This window comes from Protopterus annectens, chromosome 2.part2, assembly GCF_019279795.1.
Source record: "Protopterus annectens isolate FY-2018-M chromosome 2.part2, PAN1.0, whole genome shotgun sequence".
Classification (NCBI taxonomy): domain Eukaryota; kingdom Metazoa; phylum Chordata; order Ceratodontiformes; family Protopteridae; genus Protopterus; species Protopterus annectens.
Genome location: NC_056730.1, coordinates 651,616,481 through 651,637,424, shown reverse-complemented (window position 1 = coordinate 651,637,424; position 20,944 = coordinate 651,616,481). Strand labels below are relative to the sequence as shown.

At 37.3% G+C, this 20,944-nt stretch overlaps 1 protein-coding gene across 2 annotated transcripts in view; it reads right to left on the bottom strand.

The window, feature by feature from the left end:
* HSPA12B (heat shock protein family A (Hsp70) member 12B) overlaps window positions 1-20,944 on the bottom strand; it is a 1,104,373-nt gene that overhangs the window by 853,590 nt on the left and 229,839 nt on the right. Inside the window, exons 1-2 of one of the 2 annotated variants that reach the window (XM_044064072.1) lie at window positions 14,121-14,160; window positions 13,769-13,827 (exon numbers count right to left, since the gene is read on the bottom strand). In XM_044064072.1, coding sequence (XP_043920007.1) covers window positions 13,769-13,811 — 43 coding nt within the window. In that variant the 5' untranslated portion in view covers window positions 13,812-13,827; window positions 14,121-14,160. Of the gene's footprint in view, window positions 1-13,768; window positions 13,828-14,120; window positions 14,161-20,944 lie in introns of those variants that run through there. The other variant, XM_044064071.1, reaches the window with a different exon arrangement.

The window sequence follows — 20,944 nt, the reverse complement described above, 5'->3', positions numbered from 1 at the left end:
GGGTAAAAAAAAAAATAAAATAACTGAATGGGTAGGATGGACACCAGAACAGTTGGCAGGTAAAGGCGTTCAGGTTCAAAAACTTAACTGGGTTACACAAGCCAGACTGACCGTGCACCTCTGGGAAGACGAACCGATACAATCCCCTGGGACATTATGACTATGTCTCCTTACCCCCATGGAAGAATCTCAATTGCAGACGATTCCAAACTCATTATGGTCGCAGGGTCAGCATGATATCGGACTGATTAAAATGGCAGGACAGGTAAAGATTACACCCAAGTCAGAATTTAGACCTCATAAACGGCAGTATCCCTTGAGCAGAAAGGCAGAGGAGGGCATTTTACCGGTAATCACAGCACTTTTAAAAGCTGGAGTATTAATTCTGTGCACAGACTCACCGTGTAATACGCCCTTATTTCCAGTAAAAAAACCGGATGGGACATGGAGGATGGTACAAGACTTACAGGCAATAAATGCCGCGGTGGTACCTCGGGCCCCCATAGTCCCGGATCCGTCTATTCTGCTGAACGATATCCTTCCAACGGATAACTACTTTTCTGTAATTGATATCAGTAATGCCTTTTTCTCTATTCCCTTGCAGGAAGATAGTAGATTTTGGTTTGCATTTACGTTTATGGGCAAGCGTTATACCTATACCAGGTTACCGCAGGGATACTGCGAAAGTCCGACCATCTTCTCACAAGAGATGTCCACCAATTTGGCTCAGTTCCAACCCACCCAAGGGTGCCACCTACTGCTGTACGTGGATGTTATCCTCCTGGCCGCGACTACGAAAGAACTCTGTAAGTCCGAGACTATTCGACTACTACACTTTCTGGCACACGAAGGACATAAGGTAAATAAGTCTAAGTTACAATTTTGTAAATTAAAAGTACGTTACCTGGGTTATACTATCTCTGGGAAGGGTAGGCGATTAGATGACAGTAAAAAAAATGCTATTTTACAAGCCCCCATGCCAACTACAAAAAAAGAAATGATGTCCTTTTTAGGCATTACGAACTTCTGTCGTAGTTGGATTCCCAACTATGCCGAAGAAGTGCACCCGCTATCAGACTTAATTTTTGCAATACCGATGGCGGCAAAAGATTTGCTGCACTGGACAGACAAGGCAGTACAGGCATTCACTAGAATCAAGCAACTGATAGCTCGGTCAGCGACACTGGGGTTTCCAGATTACAGTAAGACCTTTATACAGACTGTAGATTGCAAGTAGGGATTTATGACATCTGTTTTAATGCAAATGTATAGAGATAAGTTAAGACCATTGGCATTTTACTCTAGCAAATTAGACTCAGTAGCACGAGCATTACCACACTGTGTGCAAGCAGTAATTTCAGCCGCTTTGGCGGTACAAGCGTCTGCCACGTTGGTATTGTTCCATGATCTTAAGTTAAAAGTCCCGCACTCTGTAGCAGTCATCCTTCTGCAGAACAAGTTAACATTTCTGTCACCTAGCAGACATTTATCTTGTATGACTACACTGTTATCACAGCCACACATGACAATTGAGAGATGCACTACCTTAAATCCAGTGACATTGCTACCCGTTGCTGAAGACGGTATCCCGCATGTATGCTTACATCTCATACATTCTAAAGTTCTAACAAGACCGGATCTTAAAGATCAACCCTTACTACATGCGGACTGGACACTGTTTGTAGATGGGTCAGCACGCAAAACAAAAACAGGCACCATGCAGGTAGGGTATGCAGTTACTACTGCAACTCAGATAATAGAGGCAAGACCACTCCCCGGGAACTTATCCGCTCAAGCAGTGGAACTGATTGCTGTGACAAGGGCATGTCTCCTTTCGGAGGACAGGAATGTCACTATCTATACGGATAGTCAATATGCCTTCTCTACGGTACATCTGTTTGCTCAGCAATGGAAAAATAGGGGGATGGTTACAACCTCGGGGGAAAGACATCATGCACAAAGAACTAATCCTTGAATTACTACAAGCCGTCCAACGGCCACGGGGTTTGGCCATCTGTAAATGCGCTGCTCATACCCGTGCTAATGACCCGGTATCACTTGGTAATGCCCTAGCAGACAAAGCAGCCAAAGAGGCAGCTATGTCCAGTACCTTTTCACTTGAAACCACACCTACAGAATTACAACCAACAGATAAGTTTGATTTGCAAACCTTACAAGTCATGCAGGAACTTAGCACAGTACAGGAAAAACAATGCTGGACTAGGTATGGTGTTAGACAGAACAAAGGAATCTATGTGGGACCGGATAATAAATATGTTTTGCCTACTAATCTTTTTAGGTATGCAGCACTAGTTGTGCATGGCCCTTCCCATCTGGGCCCTGCAGCTATGGTTAGAATTATCCACCTTACCTTTTGGACCAAGGGTTTCATTGCATATGCAAAACGTTTTTGTCTATCCTGCATAGTATGTGCTAAATACCACGGGAGGGTCAGAGTTGCTCCGGCATCATTTCCAACACCCCCCTATCCATTTCATACAATATGTATGGACTTCATCGAATTGACCCCGGCACAACTAAAAAAGTTTGTGTTAGTAATAGTAGATGCCTTTACTAAGTGGGTTGAGGCCTTTCCGGTGACACATCCGGATGCTCAATCAGTGGCTAAAATTTTGGTCAATCACATCGTCCCACACTTTGGACTTCCTACACGCATCTACTCTGACAATGGCACGCATTTTGTCAATCAGATCATTCAGAAACTGTCTACAGTTTTCCAAATTGAATTAAAACACCATTGTGCCTACCACCCACAGTCAGCAGGGTTGGTGGAACGCCATAACGGCATTCTAAAAGGCAAGTTAAAAAAACTCATGGCCGAGACACATCAGTCTTGGATTACCTGTCTACCTCTAGCCCTCCTTTCCATGCGGACAACTCCCACCTCAAAAGGAGTCACCCCATTTGAGTTGTTGTATGGGAGACCTTATTACGTCCCGCAGTGGCAAAACTTGTTGCCTGCGGAACGTGAGGGGGGTGAGGAGATAGCATGAGGAAAATGCTGACCAATACTAACAGCTGTTTAACGAATGATTGTTTTTCAGGTTCAAGAGACGACAAAATCACGGAAGTCATCGCAACTCCAATGGCAGTTCGGATTAAAGAAAGGTCCTCATGGATCCACCTAACGCATTGTAAAACATTTTAAGTTAGATAAAAAATTGAATTCCCCCGAGGAACAAACAGACAGCAGTAACCATGAAGGACAATAATGAGAATAAGAGAAAATGGTTCTATTGCAATATTTTATTGTTTATAACTATTGTGATTGTAATATTTTTGTTTTTAATGAAGCTAGCCATTCAAAAAGAGACAAACACACCAGCTGGCATCCAAACTTTAATACATATCAAGCGATTAAATATGCATATGCATCCTCAATGAATGTCTCAAATTGTTGGGTATGTACTGTAATACCTACTGTACATAGTGGCTTAATGTTAGGGACAGCCCCTCTGGGAACAAATGATACTTGGAATAGTTTGTTGTTTGAAACCACAGAAGTACCACTGAGAGACAAGGTGGCACTGCCTCTTCTGGGGCGCCAAAACGGAACAGTGTGTTTTCAAAAGATTGGAAAAGTTAAGGTGGGGCTGAGCCAATGTAATTTGACAATAGTTCATAATTGTACCCTAGAAGGGCAGTGTGAAACCAAGTTTGGAGCTATAAAAAAAGACATCAATGTAAATGATACTAGTTTTGTTGAAAAAATGCTGTATATATATGGCCTGTTATTTAAGGGGCTAAAGCCAAATGGGAGTTATGAATTTGCAACCAATATCACCATAAAAACGAATGATTGTTATTTTATTTGTGGTAGGAAAGCATATAAATGGTTACCATATGGCTGGTCAGGAAGTTGTTTTTTGGGATATCTGATACCAGCTATCAGACACGCAAATGTATTACCTCAAAGTAAAATACAAAATGCACGTTCTCTTAATAAACCTATTAATCCCGTAGGTAACATTGATGCGTCATGGATTTATCACCATGACTTGGCACACGTCAGCAGCAAAGGACTCTCACATATGGACCTAGGCGATGATGTAATTGCTTGGGCTGGTATTTTGCCAGCGTATGGGACAGTAAAATCCATCTGGAAACTGAAAAAACTGTCAAAACTGTTAGAGACTCTGAGTAATGCGACATTTTCAGCGCTAGAATTGGTGACGGACGAATTAACGGCGATGAGAACAGTAGTGTTGCAAAACCGTATGGCGCTCGATTTCACCCTAGCGGCGAAGGAAAAATAGTTCAACAAGTTTTTGAACTGACTAAACCTGGTCCAAACCCCTTGACTGACTTTTTCCAAAATCTGTTTGGAAACTGGGGTTCTGTGTTGATGAACATTTTAATTGCTGTATGTGTTGGTGCAATCATATTTTTGCTGCTTGGCTGCTGTTGCATACCATGTATCAAAATGATGATATCAAAGGTTATCTCTGCCAATGCTACAAAAGCATATTTCTCTGATTATGAGAAGGTATACAACATATCTGGGATTGTGTAAAATAAACAGTATACAAAATGTTGTAAAGGGGGAAATGTGGAAAAATACTGAAGTCAACATATTTTGTATTCTGTATATAAAGGGTTAAGCAGAAAAATGTTCACTGCATGCAAATTGAAATGTTCTGGAAAATGTTGATCACTGAGGAATGCAGAAGTTAATCTTAAACTGCTGATAAGAAAGTTAATGGTGCAAGAAGAACTGTGGTACTGGCTGGTAAAAACAAGTAATCAAACTATCACTTCTAATGAATGTTCTGTGTGCTACGTGTATGTACGTGCAGGAGGGTCTATATAAGGAGAACTCAAAGTACAAGTAGCCAGACTGCTGGCATACTACCATCATGTAGCAGGTCTCCATGCATGTAAAATAAAGCTGTTTTACTTGCTTACAAGAACTTGGTGTGATTCTTCCAGAATATGTTAGAAGAGTAAAATCTTTCGACACTGTATTAAGCCATATCAACTCAAAACAAAATCTCAAAAAAATTATGTTTTAAAGTTTATAGGCCTTTGTCTAGTAACTTTGAAGCAAAGTCTTTAATACATGGTCTTACTCCTTGTATAGCATGGCCTGTGTGTTCCTCTAATACTTTCAATCTTTCACTCTCTCCCAGACATAGCATTGTCTCAGTACAGCCTATGTTCCTCTCCACAGTCCGTCTCTCCACAAGTGAGGCCTACACCTGTCTGTCTGTCTGTCTCTCTGTCACTCAGGAAGTGTATGAGGCCTCCTCCATTCAGGGCATGTATGGAGTCTCCTCTCATACTGTTCCAAAATTGCAGCTATATACACCCCACAGTAGTCTTTAAGGGGCACTAAACAACAGTCAAAACATATCCCAACCCCAAAAGGAAATAACTAAAAATCTAGACCAAAATATACAGATTTCAACATTGAAATGAAATTGAAAAACAAATGCAAGTTTTGGATACAAAGCAATAATACTTTTAAGAGATACATATGCATGCACCTCTTCCTCTAACCAATACACCTAATATCAAAGTCTAACAGAAAACTTTTGCTCTCGAGGTGAATTTCTTAGCATCCATGTCTTGAACACATAATAACATGGTTACAATCAGAGACAAGATCATAAACCTCTATGTTTAACATGTTATGATGAAGTATATACAGTTGGCATTTTCTTTCTTCTCATCCATTTTTTTTCTTGTTGCGGTTTTTGCTACAGGGCATTAATGTGAAGGTCTGAACCTCTTTCAAAGTGAAATTTGCACGAACAAACTGATACAGCAACTCTAGATAAAGCTGTCTATGATTCAGATAAAATTGTATTATGAATGTCAATTTTCTGCTGCTGTATAGTAAATAAGAAGAAAGAACATTAAGCTGTAACTATTTATTTCACGCCCATATAAAAGTCATTACCCATTAAGCTAGGATTTACAAATACCTCATAAGGTAAATAAACAAACTTTTTCAGTGGAGTGTCGACTTGTGTGGTAGTAACATTCACTAAAAGGCCAGCTGTATGGAAAGAGACACATGGTATGGCTATTCCATGTAGGTTCTAGATGTAAGTCAATATGGAGCAGTGGTAGAGCAGAAGGAGGTACTCCTTAAAGAATGTTCCACTACTGAAGAGCGGAGGAACCAGTCAGGCAGCAGTGCACTGAGTTCCAATGGGATACGGCGTGATATGAGATTTAATTAACTGGTGCACATAGGCACAGTAAACTGGCACTGTTAGACAGGACTCTTTTTCAATAAATGTTGACATTATGATATTGCATAAAGGGATCTGTGGAAAGGCAATATGTATGGACATGAATATACCAACGGTCAAGTACTTGTTGGAAAGAAATGATTTCCACAGCCCAGCTAGGTACTGATACAGCATGTTTTAGTTTCAACATCTTGTAGTAGTGTCACATTGTTCTTTACCACACTTGTCTTATACAAGTATATTCCTTAGTACCTCATAAAGAAATAGATTCTGACAGTAGAAAACAATGTCTTCTAAGCAGATGAAGAATATACACCAAGATGATGGTTTGGTATGTGCAGAAACTACTGTTATAGCATTTGCTAGACAGTAGGCAGTGACATAGGGTGCATTAGTAAGGATGTTTTACAAGCAACAAGCCCTCATTAATGCATTGTAGGACACTAAGGCCCTGGTGTAGGGCTCATGTTATTCCCTTAATTAAAGCAAGTATGAAGCTAAATATCAAATTGTAAAACACAATGATAGAAATGATAATGTAATCTCCGGTTTCATTTTCTTCCACATTGTATTTATAGGTTCATTAGGCTTATAGGTAACAAGTCCTGTTCAAACTCACTCTCTAGTTGAATTTTTGGCGACCAGCTAAAGAGTTTTTGCATTAAAATTAACAATCTTAAGCAGAGCCAAGCACTACAATAGAATTAGTTTAGTGTGTTATCTCTGTGCCAAGACAGAATTAAACCTTTATTTTACCACATTGCATTTATCTCATTGCAGTTAAAACCTTATCTGTTGTAATACATGTGGCATCTGATCATTATTATTAATTAAAATAATTGCAGTTTTCACTGACAAGCTCCTTTGCTGCTGATAATCTTGCATTACTGTAGAAGGTACACATGAGCAGATAAGATAGAGCTACCTCTAACACAAACTGTAGGTAACTCACACAGTGTACATTTGAGCTTGTAGAGGCCTAGCACAACTATTGAAACAAGTTCTGTCAGACTCTGTAGAAATAAAGGCTGCTTTTGCAAATAAAGCATAAAGTGATGGCTGCAAAGATTGCAGTTTTAGACAGCATGCCTTTAAAAATCTGAAGCCCAAATTCTCTTCCTCATAAACCTGCAGTAAGTCTTCTATCAGATGTGTTACCTCCAACAATGACAGTCTTTCAGTGATGGGGGCTTATTTGGATGTGGAAGTAAATGCTTTCTCCCACTTCTTAGGCTCCAAATAAAACCACAATGATTGCAAACTGTTTTAAGACCCCAAATTCTACTTTTAAGGTATTCTCAACTGTACTGATGAAAGTGAAGATTAGTGCAGATAAGCCTTGAAATAATAATAAGAACTCGTCCTAATAATTATTATGAAGCAAGACTCCCTTGGAGATATTATTGCTTATATACCATGGACCTCAGTAGGATACTTGTAACACCCCCATCAGGGTTAGTTTTTTTTTTTGAAAGAAATATTAATTGTTTCATCAGAGAACACTGTACACTTCTCCTATTCTTTGACTGAGCTTTGGTTTGTATATGCTTGATGTACATGGCTGTACTCAGCTGATTAAGCTCAAAAACTGTGACACTATTTTGTTGTCTTTTATACATTGCAATTTAAAGTATACAGACAGTTTTAAAATAGTTAAACAATTTACAGATTTTCTCTATGCAACAGTTTCTGGTTTAATTGCGAGAGTTGTACAAATCATTTCACTGTTACATTTTCTTGTGAATCTTCAATGTGCCCCTTCCCATCCTTACTCGTTCTTATCAGACATTGCTATTAATGTATATAGAAGATGTTTTGTCTGGTACTTTTAACATGTGCTTCTTTGTTGACCTGTACTGCCTTCACATTCAGCATAAACTCTTCTGAATAATAGCTCTGTTATAGTGTTTTCTTTTATACTCATTTGATTATGGCATTATTCCTGTCTGTTAGTGCCAAGGTTATTAATTCTTTGGTTAAGAAACACTTGATCAACAAGTATATAAAACAGCTGAAATCAGAAATTATTTGATAAATTGGTCAGTGAGCTGGTCAGAGGACCCTTTTCAGCAATGGCCTGGGCTGATATGACAACAGTTGTAGAAACAAATTTGTAAAGACTTTATTTTGGACTGAATATTTTTCATTTATCAGCAACGTTTGATCTGGATGATACCAGATATTCCTTTTTGTGCTGATTTTCTTGTTTGGTTTCTTTGTCCAGTCCTGCATTCTCGCATTTTTGTTGAGATCTTGAGCAAAAAATACAAACATTTAAAAAACTTCAATGGCAACAATCGAGGATCTCCTAAAATATGGCAAGTGCATAACTTAAAATGTGGTTTGAACATGTGGTCATAATGAATGACTATTTTGTGGCTGTCAAGAATAATTTCTTATGCACAATAAATTATCTGTGTATGGAACTGGAGACATGGTTATCTGATTTACAGCTTAAGAAAGTATTTGATGAGACGACAGACTGGGTGAAAATATTTGAACAATGGTTCATAGTTACTAAAAAAAAGGAAACTACAACACGATAAGTGAGATTTTGCTTTGGGGAATGTTTTTACTTGGTCATTAAATTCACACTGTGTTTATCGAAAGCCAGGATTGAAACCAAAATTAAGATTAGTTGCTGAAACTTTAACATCACTCCAGCCTTCTCAGCCATTGGCATGACTTGATGAAGCTGATGTAATGGCACTTGACTGTGTGGTTGAAAGTTTTCCAATGCTTTCAACATCACCCCCTTTACTTATGCCACAATGGAACAAGGAAACTGTAAGAAGACAAGTAGGAAAAAGAAAGATAAAAGGAAGAACATATCAAGGGTCCAGAACTAGGATTAAATCTAAAACTTGAATAAGGTACCAACAAATAATACAGTTTGTAATATATCTTCATACTTATTAACTGGCACTGAACTTAAAAATGGCTTAACGTATACTCCTGCAGTGAATAGACATGTATCAAATTATTTTAAATATATGCGACTGTTTATTAGAAACATAAATCTTAAAACTTATTTTCTCCACAGAGGAATGAATTCAGTTAAAAACATATAAAAATAGTATATTCATAACCGTAAGTCATCCTGTAATAAATGTTTTTCAAAAAGCATGTGAAAAATACTTACATGAACTGTTTAAGTCTAGTAACCTAAACAGGTTTTAATAATTTGACTCAGACAGAGAAATTCACTTTGAAATCTCTGGAAAATAATGAGAAGATTATTATAAAATCGGCTGATAAGGATGTTGCTATAGTTGTGATTGATGGGGCGAAATATAAAAATACTATGCTGGAGCATTTGCAGAATTCAGATGTCTATAAATCTACCAGAAAGTTTAAAGTAGAAAAATCGATTTTTGAACATCATTCTCAGATTTATACTATGCATATGAATGGATCCTTAGAACTATTACTATTGCAGTTTTTAAATATAATTTATTCAGTAGTCCTGGCTATATATGAGCTACCAAAGATCCATAAGGATCTGCAACCCCCTCCCCTTCAGACCAATTGTTTCACTGTGAGGTTGGGTCACTGAACTTCTACCCTTATTTCAGGAAGATAAAAGAAAATCATTGTTAATTAAAGTAAAAGGCTTTGTTTGAGGATAGTGCTGACTTTTTTACATAAATTTGCTCTATGGAAAAAGGATAATAATAATATTGACACAACATATTTGTTATACTGGATGTTGATTCTCTGTTTGTAATGATTCCTAATAGCTACAGTGTTGAAGTCATTAGAGAATGGTTGCTATTAGTTACTGATTATACTAGTATTCAGATTCATACTATATGTGAATTATTGAAATTGGTGTTAGAAACTAATGCAGTAAAACTTCAAGATTTATTATTTCCTACAGAGGAAGGGTGCAGTAATGGGAATGCATGCAGCAAATACATATGATAATTTAGTATTATCAGTATGGGATCCTTTTTTCCAATGATATATTGCTCTAGAAATGCTTTATGGATGACATCTTTATTTTATGAAATAATTCAATAAAAACCCTGCTACAATTTAATAGCTATTTAATGTTGACAGCTGATTTTTTTGACATTTAAGAAACCTTATTCACTACACAGTAATTGTTTTCTTGATATAGAGGTACATAGAACTATAATGGGTAAATTGGATACTAAAATATATAAAAAAACACCTTTTATTTTTAAGAATACAGTGGAGGGGCAAATATATAAATGATCTAGATTAAATACTAATAATGGAGTTTTTGAAGAACAAATTAATGAATTAATTAATGACTTTATAAACAGGAGGTATGTTATGGATTATACAGATGTTATTAAAACAGATGTTGTGTAACAATGTAGAAACAAAGCAAAACCTTTCCTGCCAAATCAGCTTATATATTCTTGCAAGTTAAATGAGATTAATGTTGGTAAAACATTAAGACTTGCAGTTGCTTTTGACAAGCATACAAAAGCATTTTAGGATATAGTGAAGAAAAACTACTGGTATATATGGGTTGAAATAGATGTACTGAAGCCTTATTTATTGTTGGATCCAAAGTTTACTTTTAGAAAATGAAGGAATTTAAAGTCAAGATTGTGTTAAAGTGATATGGAAATAAGTGGAAAGTTGCTTTCAGAGAAAATAGGTACTCTTCCATGTTTTAATTCTACCTTTTGTACATATATATATATATATATATATATATATATATATATATATATATATATATCTATATATATATATATATATATATATATATATATATATATTTTAACTTAATAATATCGAAATACTGAAACCTTGAATTTCAGTATCTCGAGACCATGAAGCCGAAAATCCATAAACTCAAAACCCCAGAAGTTTAAAATTTAAAATTGCGACTTCTACACTAAACATACCGCAAACAGAAACACAAACATACACCTCCCTGCACATACACAAACACCTACCCTACATACAAGTAGGGGGGCAAACCCCCCACCTCCCCTACTTAAATATACTAACTCCGAGGTTGCACTACACAGACAAACACACAAAAACACCACCACACAAGCTACATTCCCCTCGCACACACACACATCACACTAACAAAACACATAGACACACTCTAAAGCCCATACCCAAAACCCATAAAACACAAACACTTACCTACATCTCCAACCACCCACTCACACACCGCAACACCAGATCCGCTAATTCTAAATTTCTGAACATCGGGATTTTGAATTTCGCACTTTTGGTGTTTCAGTATTCTGCACTTTCGTCCTTCTGGTCTCGGACTACTGAAATTCGGGATTTCAGTTGTTTGAGATTCTGAAGGGAACCCATATATATATATATATATATATATATATATATATATATATATATATATATATATATTATCTTTTGTTCATCCAGTGACAAAAGTTGAATATAAATTGTGATGTGTAACATCATTAATGTGGTTTATATTGCTGTTTGTATGGAATGCAAATTATGCTATATGAGAAAGACTAATAGAAAGGTAACAAAAAGTATCAGTGGACACTTATCTGATATAAAGACAATAGTGAAAACTAACTCATTAGGAAAACATATAATGGAGAATGGTGGGATGAAATACTTTAGATTTACATTGCCAATAGTAAGTGAATGTGATAGAGCTGGAGGTTTAAAAGGGAAAACAAAGGTTTATGAAGTTAAATGGAGTAATATATTTAGATCTTATCAAGTACCTAGACTTAATGAGAGAGTTATACAATTTTTAAGTAAGTGAAGAATTTATTTGCATAACTGCAGCCAGATCAACATTTTTTTGGGGGGAGGTACAGTTAGACTTTGATAAATTTACAGACTTCATCACAAAATTGTAGGAAGTTTATACATTTGACGTCTTTGAACATTGTGATGTTTGGATCTGCAGGTTTATGGATTTTGAAAGAAGGTTAGTAATTTGTGCTCAGGCATCACTAGGAAAGAATATACCAGTGGCATAGTGCATATACTTGCTACAGTTATAAGAATTTGTGTGCAATATTGCATTACATGCAAAACCTTGTATGTGTATATATGTATATGTATATAATGCAAGTATACCCTACTTGAGAATCTATTTCTTCTATGATATATTTTATTTTATACTTATTTTGAAATTTTTAACTGGGCTAGAGACTTGATCCCACTGGACTCATTACAGTTTCAGCCCAGGGAATACACAATAAATACATGACATTATACACAGAATGAATGACTGACAAAATGCGATATATATATATATATATATATATATATATATATATATATATACGTAGTTGGCTTTTGGGTATAAAGGAAATAGATAACATTATATGCAGACTGAAAAAACACAATATATACATGCATTATATATAGAGTGGCATCAGAGTTGGCATGCTGAAAGAATCACAATTAAAAACAGTCAGAGCATGATATGTAGACAGAAGAAGGTTTGAGAATGCAAGAGAGAAAGCTGTATTTATATCAGTGTAATAAATTTAAAAAATGTATCCACCAGGATAGGCCAAAAGTTACCCAATGAAGGATAGAAGTAATTATTAGAAAATGACTAGATAGATGAGTGGATGCACAGATGCATGGATGGTTGAATGGGTATTACAACAACAGAGTTATAATTCCTGACAACTACAGTCCTCAAACAATGTAGACTGTAATTAGTTAGTTATTCTACAGCTGCAAGCAGCATTCCCTTTAAGGCGGTTGTTTAACATAAATTTGAATATTTTTTAAGCAGAGAGATAACTGGTGTTCAGATCAACTGACCATATTGACTTTATTGAATATACCACCTTGATGTGACTGCTGCATATTTACAAGTCAAGAGCCACTCGAGTAACCCGCACACGTGGCCTCAACCTGGTCTGTGACATCAATAGGGCTTGTTGGCGGGACAGATTTGTGTCCCAGAGACTCCCCCATCTATGGAATGGACTCCCTCTCCACATCAAGCAGAGTACCACTTTACCCCTTTTTATATGCAACCTGAATAACTGGACAGGAAAAAGAAAATACATCCCTGGGATTTCACCCCTGTCCCTGCTGGACAGGGGCATCAGGTGCTGATTTGTCTATGCATGACCTAAACTCTTGGCTAGGCTTGTAAGGGCCTCAGGGCCAATAGCCCAGCAACTTCGTATGATCCTATGAGCCTACAATATCAGCATGCTCATACTACAACATACACCATCTACCACAAGGCAATAGTGAAACACTGAAAACAGGGACTGACATCAGCAAAAAGAGAGAGAGGTTTGTGACATGATACCTACTGATACATTTAAGAGTGAATTATAGGTATCCTTATACTGTGATATGTTAAAAGCACCTGGAATGTTCTCTGGGGTACTTGAATGCTAATCATCCGTAGTAGTTTCCAATCACTTTGATTACAACAGGTCCTAGTACTGATCAGTCATTATGAACTTATTCACCTCCTACTGTGCATGCAACCTTAATCGGTTGTATAGTCTGACTGTTTAACATGCTTCTGTGCTTAAATATACCACAGCAAAGTAAGATGGAGATTGTAACTGACTTACCAATTTGAAGACTGTCCATACTGGAGTCAAGAGCTGTTGACATGATGGAATGTTGTTATCTGCAAACAGATGACATAACATACCCATAATTAGAAGTGAAATAGTTTGCAGGACAAACCAAATAACATTCAGGAGAGCATTTTAAGAGTCTGAGACTGTCCAATATGCTTGTGATACAGACTGTTTACCCTGACATTTTTTTAATTTAGGAATGCAGTTTTAGCTATTATGATGATTTAGAAAATATTGCTGTTCTGTTCTACACCAGAGTATAGCTGATCATGTCAATCAGTGCAAATTTGCTGCACTTACTATGTCACATAGAAGGGAAATGTGTGTTTTAGTCACTTACAATATTTCAACAGCATGTGATATTTCATCCTCTCCTTTGGTTGTTTTCATATTCATTCTAAAATGTTATGTTGTTCTCAAGATTTAATCTGTTTAACAAGAGTAAAGTACAGCATATGATAAAATAATTCTGTGAACATTTAGTTTCATTGTAAATAATTGTATTTGCACTATTAGTATATATAACAGTTAGGACTACATTAAAACTTAAAACATCAAACTACTGGAAGCTTGAGACTATACTACAAAATGCAACTGTAAAAATGTAGGCCTGATTGAACTTCAAAACTTGTTGTAACACACTAAAATCATTCTTTTGCAGGACAAAGACAAGATTCCCCAGTACATGTGGGAGCTTGCACCCCTGCATGACTAGTAGACACACACAGACACACACACACGTGTACACATTTTTTTTTTCCTGAGAGACAGCAATTTTAGACATAGTGAATATTTCCCTTCAATGATACTTAGATTTTCGAAGTTTAGTGACTTATAGTGTAGAGTCTTAAACTTATAACAGGAACCTCAAATTAAAAGAGCAGTAATTAAAAAATGATTCAAAGCAATAGAGCTGCAAATTAAATAAATAACTAAATAAATTATTGCATACTGTAAATTATTGCATGCTGTTATTGTCTATTCATTCACACCTGCTTATTTACTAGATTTTAGCAAGACATTTACACATATCATTTTTAGCACATCATAATAAAGCATTGAGTTGCATTTTAAAATAATTTTGTATTCAGAGCAAAATGAAATGTTACATGTCAACTGTTCTGCGAATGGTTATAAACTTAATGCAGCATATTGTAGAGACTGTAGACTGTTTTGAAATCTGGGGCATTGTTTTTCAATTAGGAAACATGTCAAATAATCTTAAAACGTGTTATCTTGGTTAGTACGGCAACTTTATTTTTTGAAAAATTAAAAAAAAAATCTTGAGTAATATTTCACACTCATGATTCAATGTCATGGAAACATTGGTCAAATTAGTGTAGGCTTTGTACAAGGAAGCGATAACACAAAAAGGAATAGTGTTTGGGCTCACAGAAAAAACTCCCAATGTGAATGGGTGTGCATCAGGGCTCAGCTCTGAGCCCACTGCTGTTTATACTGGTGATGGACTACATTTGCAAATAGGTCTGGGGGGATAAATCGATCAAAACATCTGTATGCAGACAATGTGGCATTACAAGTAGACTCTGAAAAGGAACATCAGCAAATGATAGAGAAATTTAATGTAAAACTAAAGATATATGGGATGAAACGGAGTACAGACAAGACAATTTTTCATGGCAGCAAATGTGAGAACTCAGAAAACTGAGACAAAAAGGAAAATAATAAAACAGGTTAACAGTCTCAGGTATCTGGGAGGGGTGTGAATGAGAAGGTCAAGGCTGGAATCGGGGGTAGTTTGGCCAACTGGCAGGTAGTGTGCAATAGAAGAATGCCAAAGAAGCAGGAAAAATAAGGTCTAAAAAACAGTGGTGTAACCAGAACATCTGCATCATCTAGACAGCTGTGCAGTGAAAGCAGATCAAGTGATGAAGTCTGGGATGATGGAGATGAAATGTTTGAGATGGGTGGTAGGCTGCACACTGGGGGATAGAAAAACAAATTACTATATCAGAGCAGAAGCCAAGATAGCTCCAGTTGCTGAGAAAGTTGAAGAGAATAGATTACAAAGGTTTGGGTACATATGCAGGAAAGCAGAAGATGATATGGGGAAGAAGATTTAGGAAAAGAAGAAAAGAGGACATCCAGTCAAGAAATGGATGGATTGTTTGAAGGATGACCTGCAACAATCAGGCAAGTGTCAAAGAAGGTACGGGTGGGGCACTGAATTGAGAAAGAGGTGGTGACAGTGGGCAAGACACCCCAATCCTTTGTAGAAAAAAATGGGAAGAGGGGTTTGAAGATGATGATTATTCTAAAATAATAAAGTAATGCAGAAAATGCTCAGTATTTTAAGTTGTTCCTATAACTATATGATGCAGGTCTTAGGCACAAATTTTTGTCTTAACACAGAATGAAAACATATAAGCAGGTGTAAAAATATCATTAATGTATTAAGGTGGAATGCATTATTGATCCTCTAGCAGTATGTAAATTATGGACAGCCATTTTTCACAAATATGCCAATGTGTGGCTTCCTTGGCTAGCAAGCTAATGTCCCTGGGATGCAGAAAAGATCATCTTGAGTGGGAAGTCTTGGTATGAGGGGCTTCTCCCTCGTAGTAACCCTTTCTGATTCATAAACTGCCATGCCACTGCTAATCAGAGCATCAGTAAGAAGGGCTTTCCCACTGGCCAAGCCACATGATAATAAAGCAGTCCAGGAGAGTATGGTAAGGACTATGGCTCCCAACTTATGGCATCAGTCCAGGACAGTGGCTAATGCTAAGGCCTGTGGGTCCTAACTTATGGCACAAGTCCAGGAGTGTGACGAATGCTAATGCCTATGGCTCATAAAGTTTGGCACCAGTCCAGGATAGTGGCTACTGCTAAGGCCTATGGCTCCAAACTAACGGTACCGGGAGATCCAGAGAATAACTCAAATACGTAAATTTCCATGAGTGAAGGAAAAATATAACATTATCAAAAGATGTCAGTCACCAATTGATTCCAGTGGAAGTGATTGCACTGCAGGAATGTTCAGGAAAGATATGTGGATAGAGTGTGTGTTAAAATATGTGAGTGTATATGTGTGCAAAAGTATGTATGTCTGTATGTTTGTATGTGTGTGCACGTGTGTGTGTGTGTGTGTGTGTGTGTGTGTGTATGTGTGTGTGTGTGTGTGTCAGAGCATGCATGTGGATGAATGTGTGAGCATACCCAGAATTATGACCAACTGTGGATAGGCTAGCATGATGTTGAGGATAGATGTATGTGTGTATGGGGGGAGACCGGGAGTCTGTCTGCATTTGTGTGTATATGTGTGTTTGTGCATGGGTGTCTGAGTATATGAATATGCGTGTACACAATACTACAGTCACAGATTTGACGACACGAACAGTGAAAAGTTATGATCCAGAGATATGCTAAGAAACCGATAATGAGATATTTTAAATCGCAATCATAATGTTTTCTAAATCTCATTTCCCTGATCACACAAACTGACCTGTCCTAGGAAACATCTCTGGCTTTGAATGGAACTTTAAAATTAGAGCTTTGAACTAAAATGCATTCTCTGTTTTCAATGTTGCAGAATGGTATTATGTGACTAGCTAATATGTTATGAAATATATTTGTAGTATTTATAGCGCAACAATGTAATTCTCAGCAGTGAGTTTCTTAAAAGTACAGATCCCTAAACAAGGCGTACAAAAAGTTATTTTCAGAACCCTTTCTTTATTTAATCATCTCTAAGCCAGTAGTGTCTTGGAGGGAAGAATCTCAGAACGAGGGACTCTTTCAACATAAGACAGCCTTTTTATGTTGGTCTGTGTATATAGTACATTAAGAAATGCACACACACCTACACACAAATACACACACATATTTTATATATATATATATATATATATATATATATATATATATATATATATATATATATATTGGTCTACTTCACTTGGCCTAAAACTAATTTAACCGACACCCATTTGACCAACACCCAATTGATCTAAATTTCACTTGACTGACAATTCATTTGACTGACTCCCATTTCACCGACAGCTTACAATGCTGAATTTCAACATACTAAATCTTAAACCATAGACAAGCACACTTAGAACACCAATAACTAACCCTTTCCAGAACTTAAAAACTACTTACTTAACCTCTTAACAGAAACGGGACAATGTATAACAAAACTAGGTGGGAGGCTACACCCCCCCCCAATCCCTCTAATTATATATACTAACTCCAGGATCGCACAACAGTGGGGAAAAGGGCATATAACTTTAACTTGCCTTACAGTACTCTACACGCTTCCATTACTCCTGGGAATGCACAAAACATTCGCTAAATTACTTTAGATATTGCCCTTAAAAATGTAAAGAGACAAACCCACATTTAGAAACACTACAACACGACTTTCTACATGACTATCAGAATTCTAACAGTAAGCACTGTAAGTTACAGTAATTCTTTTTATCACAAGCAAGTCACAAGTGAAGGAAAACCCACAACAAGTTTATGTCTTAAATGTCAGTGAAATGGGAGTCAGTCAAATGAGTTTTAGGTCAAGTGAAGTAGACCCATATATATATATATATATATATATATATATATATATATATATATATAGATCGATATATATAGATATATACATTGGATTCCCTCTTATCTGGTCTCACTGGGACCAGACTTTAGGCTGGATAAATGAATGCCTGGTTAATCACAAAAAGCATACAAAATAATATTTATAGGTTATAAATCAGCTAGAATAACAGGATTTGCATTCATGTGCATTTTTCTAATGAATATAAAATCTAAAACTCAAATGTCTGTCATTATTTAGCCCAGAGGAGGTGGAAGTGTTGTTCTTCTCTGATGTCTTTTGCTAGGACTACAGCAGAAATTTGATGGCCGTTTAAAGAGAGGCCAGCTAAGATGGAGTCTACTGTATATACACACACACACACACACATATATATATATGGGCTTTGATTGTTTGGTCACTAATTGCTTTGGTCCACAGACAGAAGTGATGCACAGTGTTTTTTGGTCGAATATCTGGGTTATCAAATGGATGTTTTCTTGGGGGCATTGAAACAGTTAAGTGGGATGTGCAATAGGTATGTGTTTGTGTTTGTGTTTTGAGATTGTGTGAGGCTCAAATATTCTTGACCTGGTCCTAACCAACACGGTTGCCCTTTACACCACCACAAGTATAGGACCCTCACTGGTTAAATCATAGGATCATAGGAACTTACTAGGCTACTGGCCCTGAGGCCTTACAAGCCTAGCCAAGAATTTAGCCCATGTTCTGACAAGTCAGCACCTGATGCCCCTCCTGTCCAGCAGGGACACAGGTGGAATCCCAGGGGTGTATTTTCTGTTCCCCATCCAGTCATCCAGGTTGCACTTAAAAAGGGTTAATGAGGTACTCTCCTTGATGTATTATACCCTCCAAAGGGATGGCATAAGTAATTTCCCAGCTCCTGTTCCCACAGATGGCATTGACAACTATACTAAGGTATACACAAATGCCCTGTATAAAGACATACAAATGTATTGACATAGCTGTACCTAACAGGATTGAAACAAGATTCTCAAGAAAAAAACAAGCCTTCCTGGTTGGATATCCACCATTGATAAGTTATACAACAAGAATAAGAAGTTGTTGTCTAAGAATAAAAAAGAGAGGTCCCAGCAATGGAAGAACACCCTCCTCTGCTAGAATAAATAAATAAAACAACTTGTAAAATCCTCTAAGGGCAACTTCAGAAAAAATTTGGCAACCACAGCTAAGGATAACCATAAGGTATTCTTCAGCTGTAGCCATAACCTAAAAGGTAGGACCGAGATGTGTGCTAAACTAGCTGTGGATGGCATCACAAACACTGATCCTGTGAAAATTACTAACCCATTAGCTAACAAGTTTCATAAAAATTTCACTCCCCTGTTACCTCCAAACATTCCACAAAGCATTCCCTATACATCTCCCCCCATCTTGCATCTCCAAAGAGCAAGTCATTAATGCTCTCTCCAAGGTGAAAAAAACAACCTCTCTGGCATCGGATGGCATCCCAGGTTGCATTTTAAATGGTCTAAAACATAAGTTAGCAACTACTTTAGGTGCTCTCTTCAACCACAGCTCGAGTACTGGTTTTGTTCCTGCTGAATGGAAAACAGCAACCATTACTCCCCTTTATAAAGTGGGTACAGCAACAGACCCTGGGAACTACAGACTCATGAGCTTAACCAGCCTTATCTGTAAGGTCATGGAGCAAATCATCATGAACTTTATAAATAAGGATATAGGTGATCTCCAAACACTTGATCTGACACAGTTTGGTTTTGTCAAAGGCAGGTCATGCCTTCTTTGAAAATATACCCAGAGCCATAGATGAAGGTAAATCTGTGCATGCAGCTTACCTTGACTTAGCCAAAGTCTTCAACACAATCCCACATTTGTGCATCATTGATAAACTCTCCCAGTTGAATATCAACCCTTATGTCGTCAGGTGGGTTGCTAAGTGGCTCACCGACAGATCACACCCAACTTTAAGTTCAGGCCAAAACAGACTGGCTGTGGCTGACTAAGTTTTCTGATGACTGCAAATTAGGTGCAATCACTGAATCCCCAAACAATGTCAATATACTTCAGGAGGGACTTACACAAACCAGTGATTGGTGCCTAAGCCATGGACTCAAACTCAATGCAAAAAATGCATTATCATCCCCTTCAGTAAAAGCAATATCCCTGCAGACTGTCATATAAATAATAATACCCTAAGTAACAACTCAGTAGTGACAAACTTGGAAATGCAAGTTGACTGTAGCCCAAACTTTTACCACCATGTGTCTACCGTGGTAAGGAAGACATTCTACATTGCACACCTCATTAGCAAAGGCATTGCTTCAAGTTCAAAAGAGGTCATAACACCCCTATACCCGACCATCATCAGGCTAGTAATTGAGTACAATGCTCCCTTTAGTATGTACCTTACCAGGCACCTGGTTTCCTGCACATGGCATACATCGACAGACTGAAATCACTGTCACTGTACTCAGTAGCATACAGGCTACTTAGAGGAGACTTGTGCCTGGCCTACAGAGCAATCTTGGATGCAAACCTAATGGAAATGCTGCACATCTACAAGTCAAATGGGACAAGGGTCACCTGCTCCAGAGATCTTAACCTGGCCT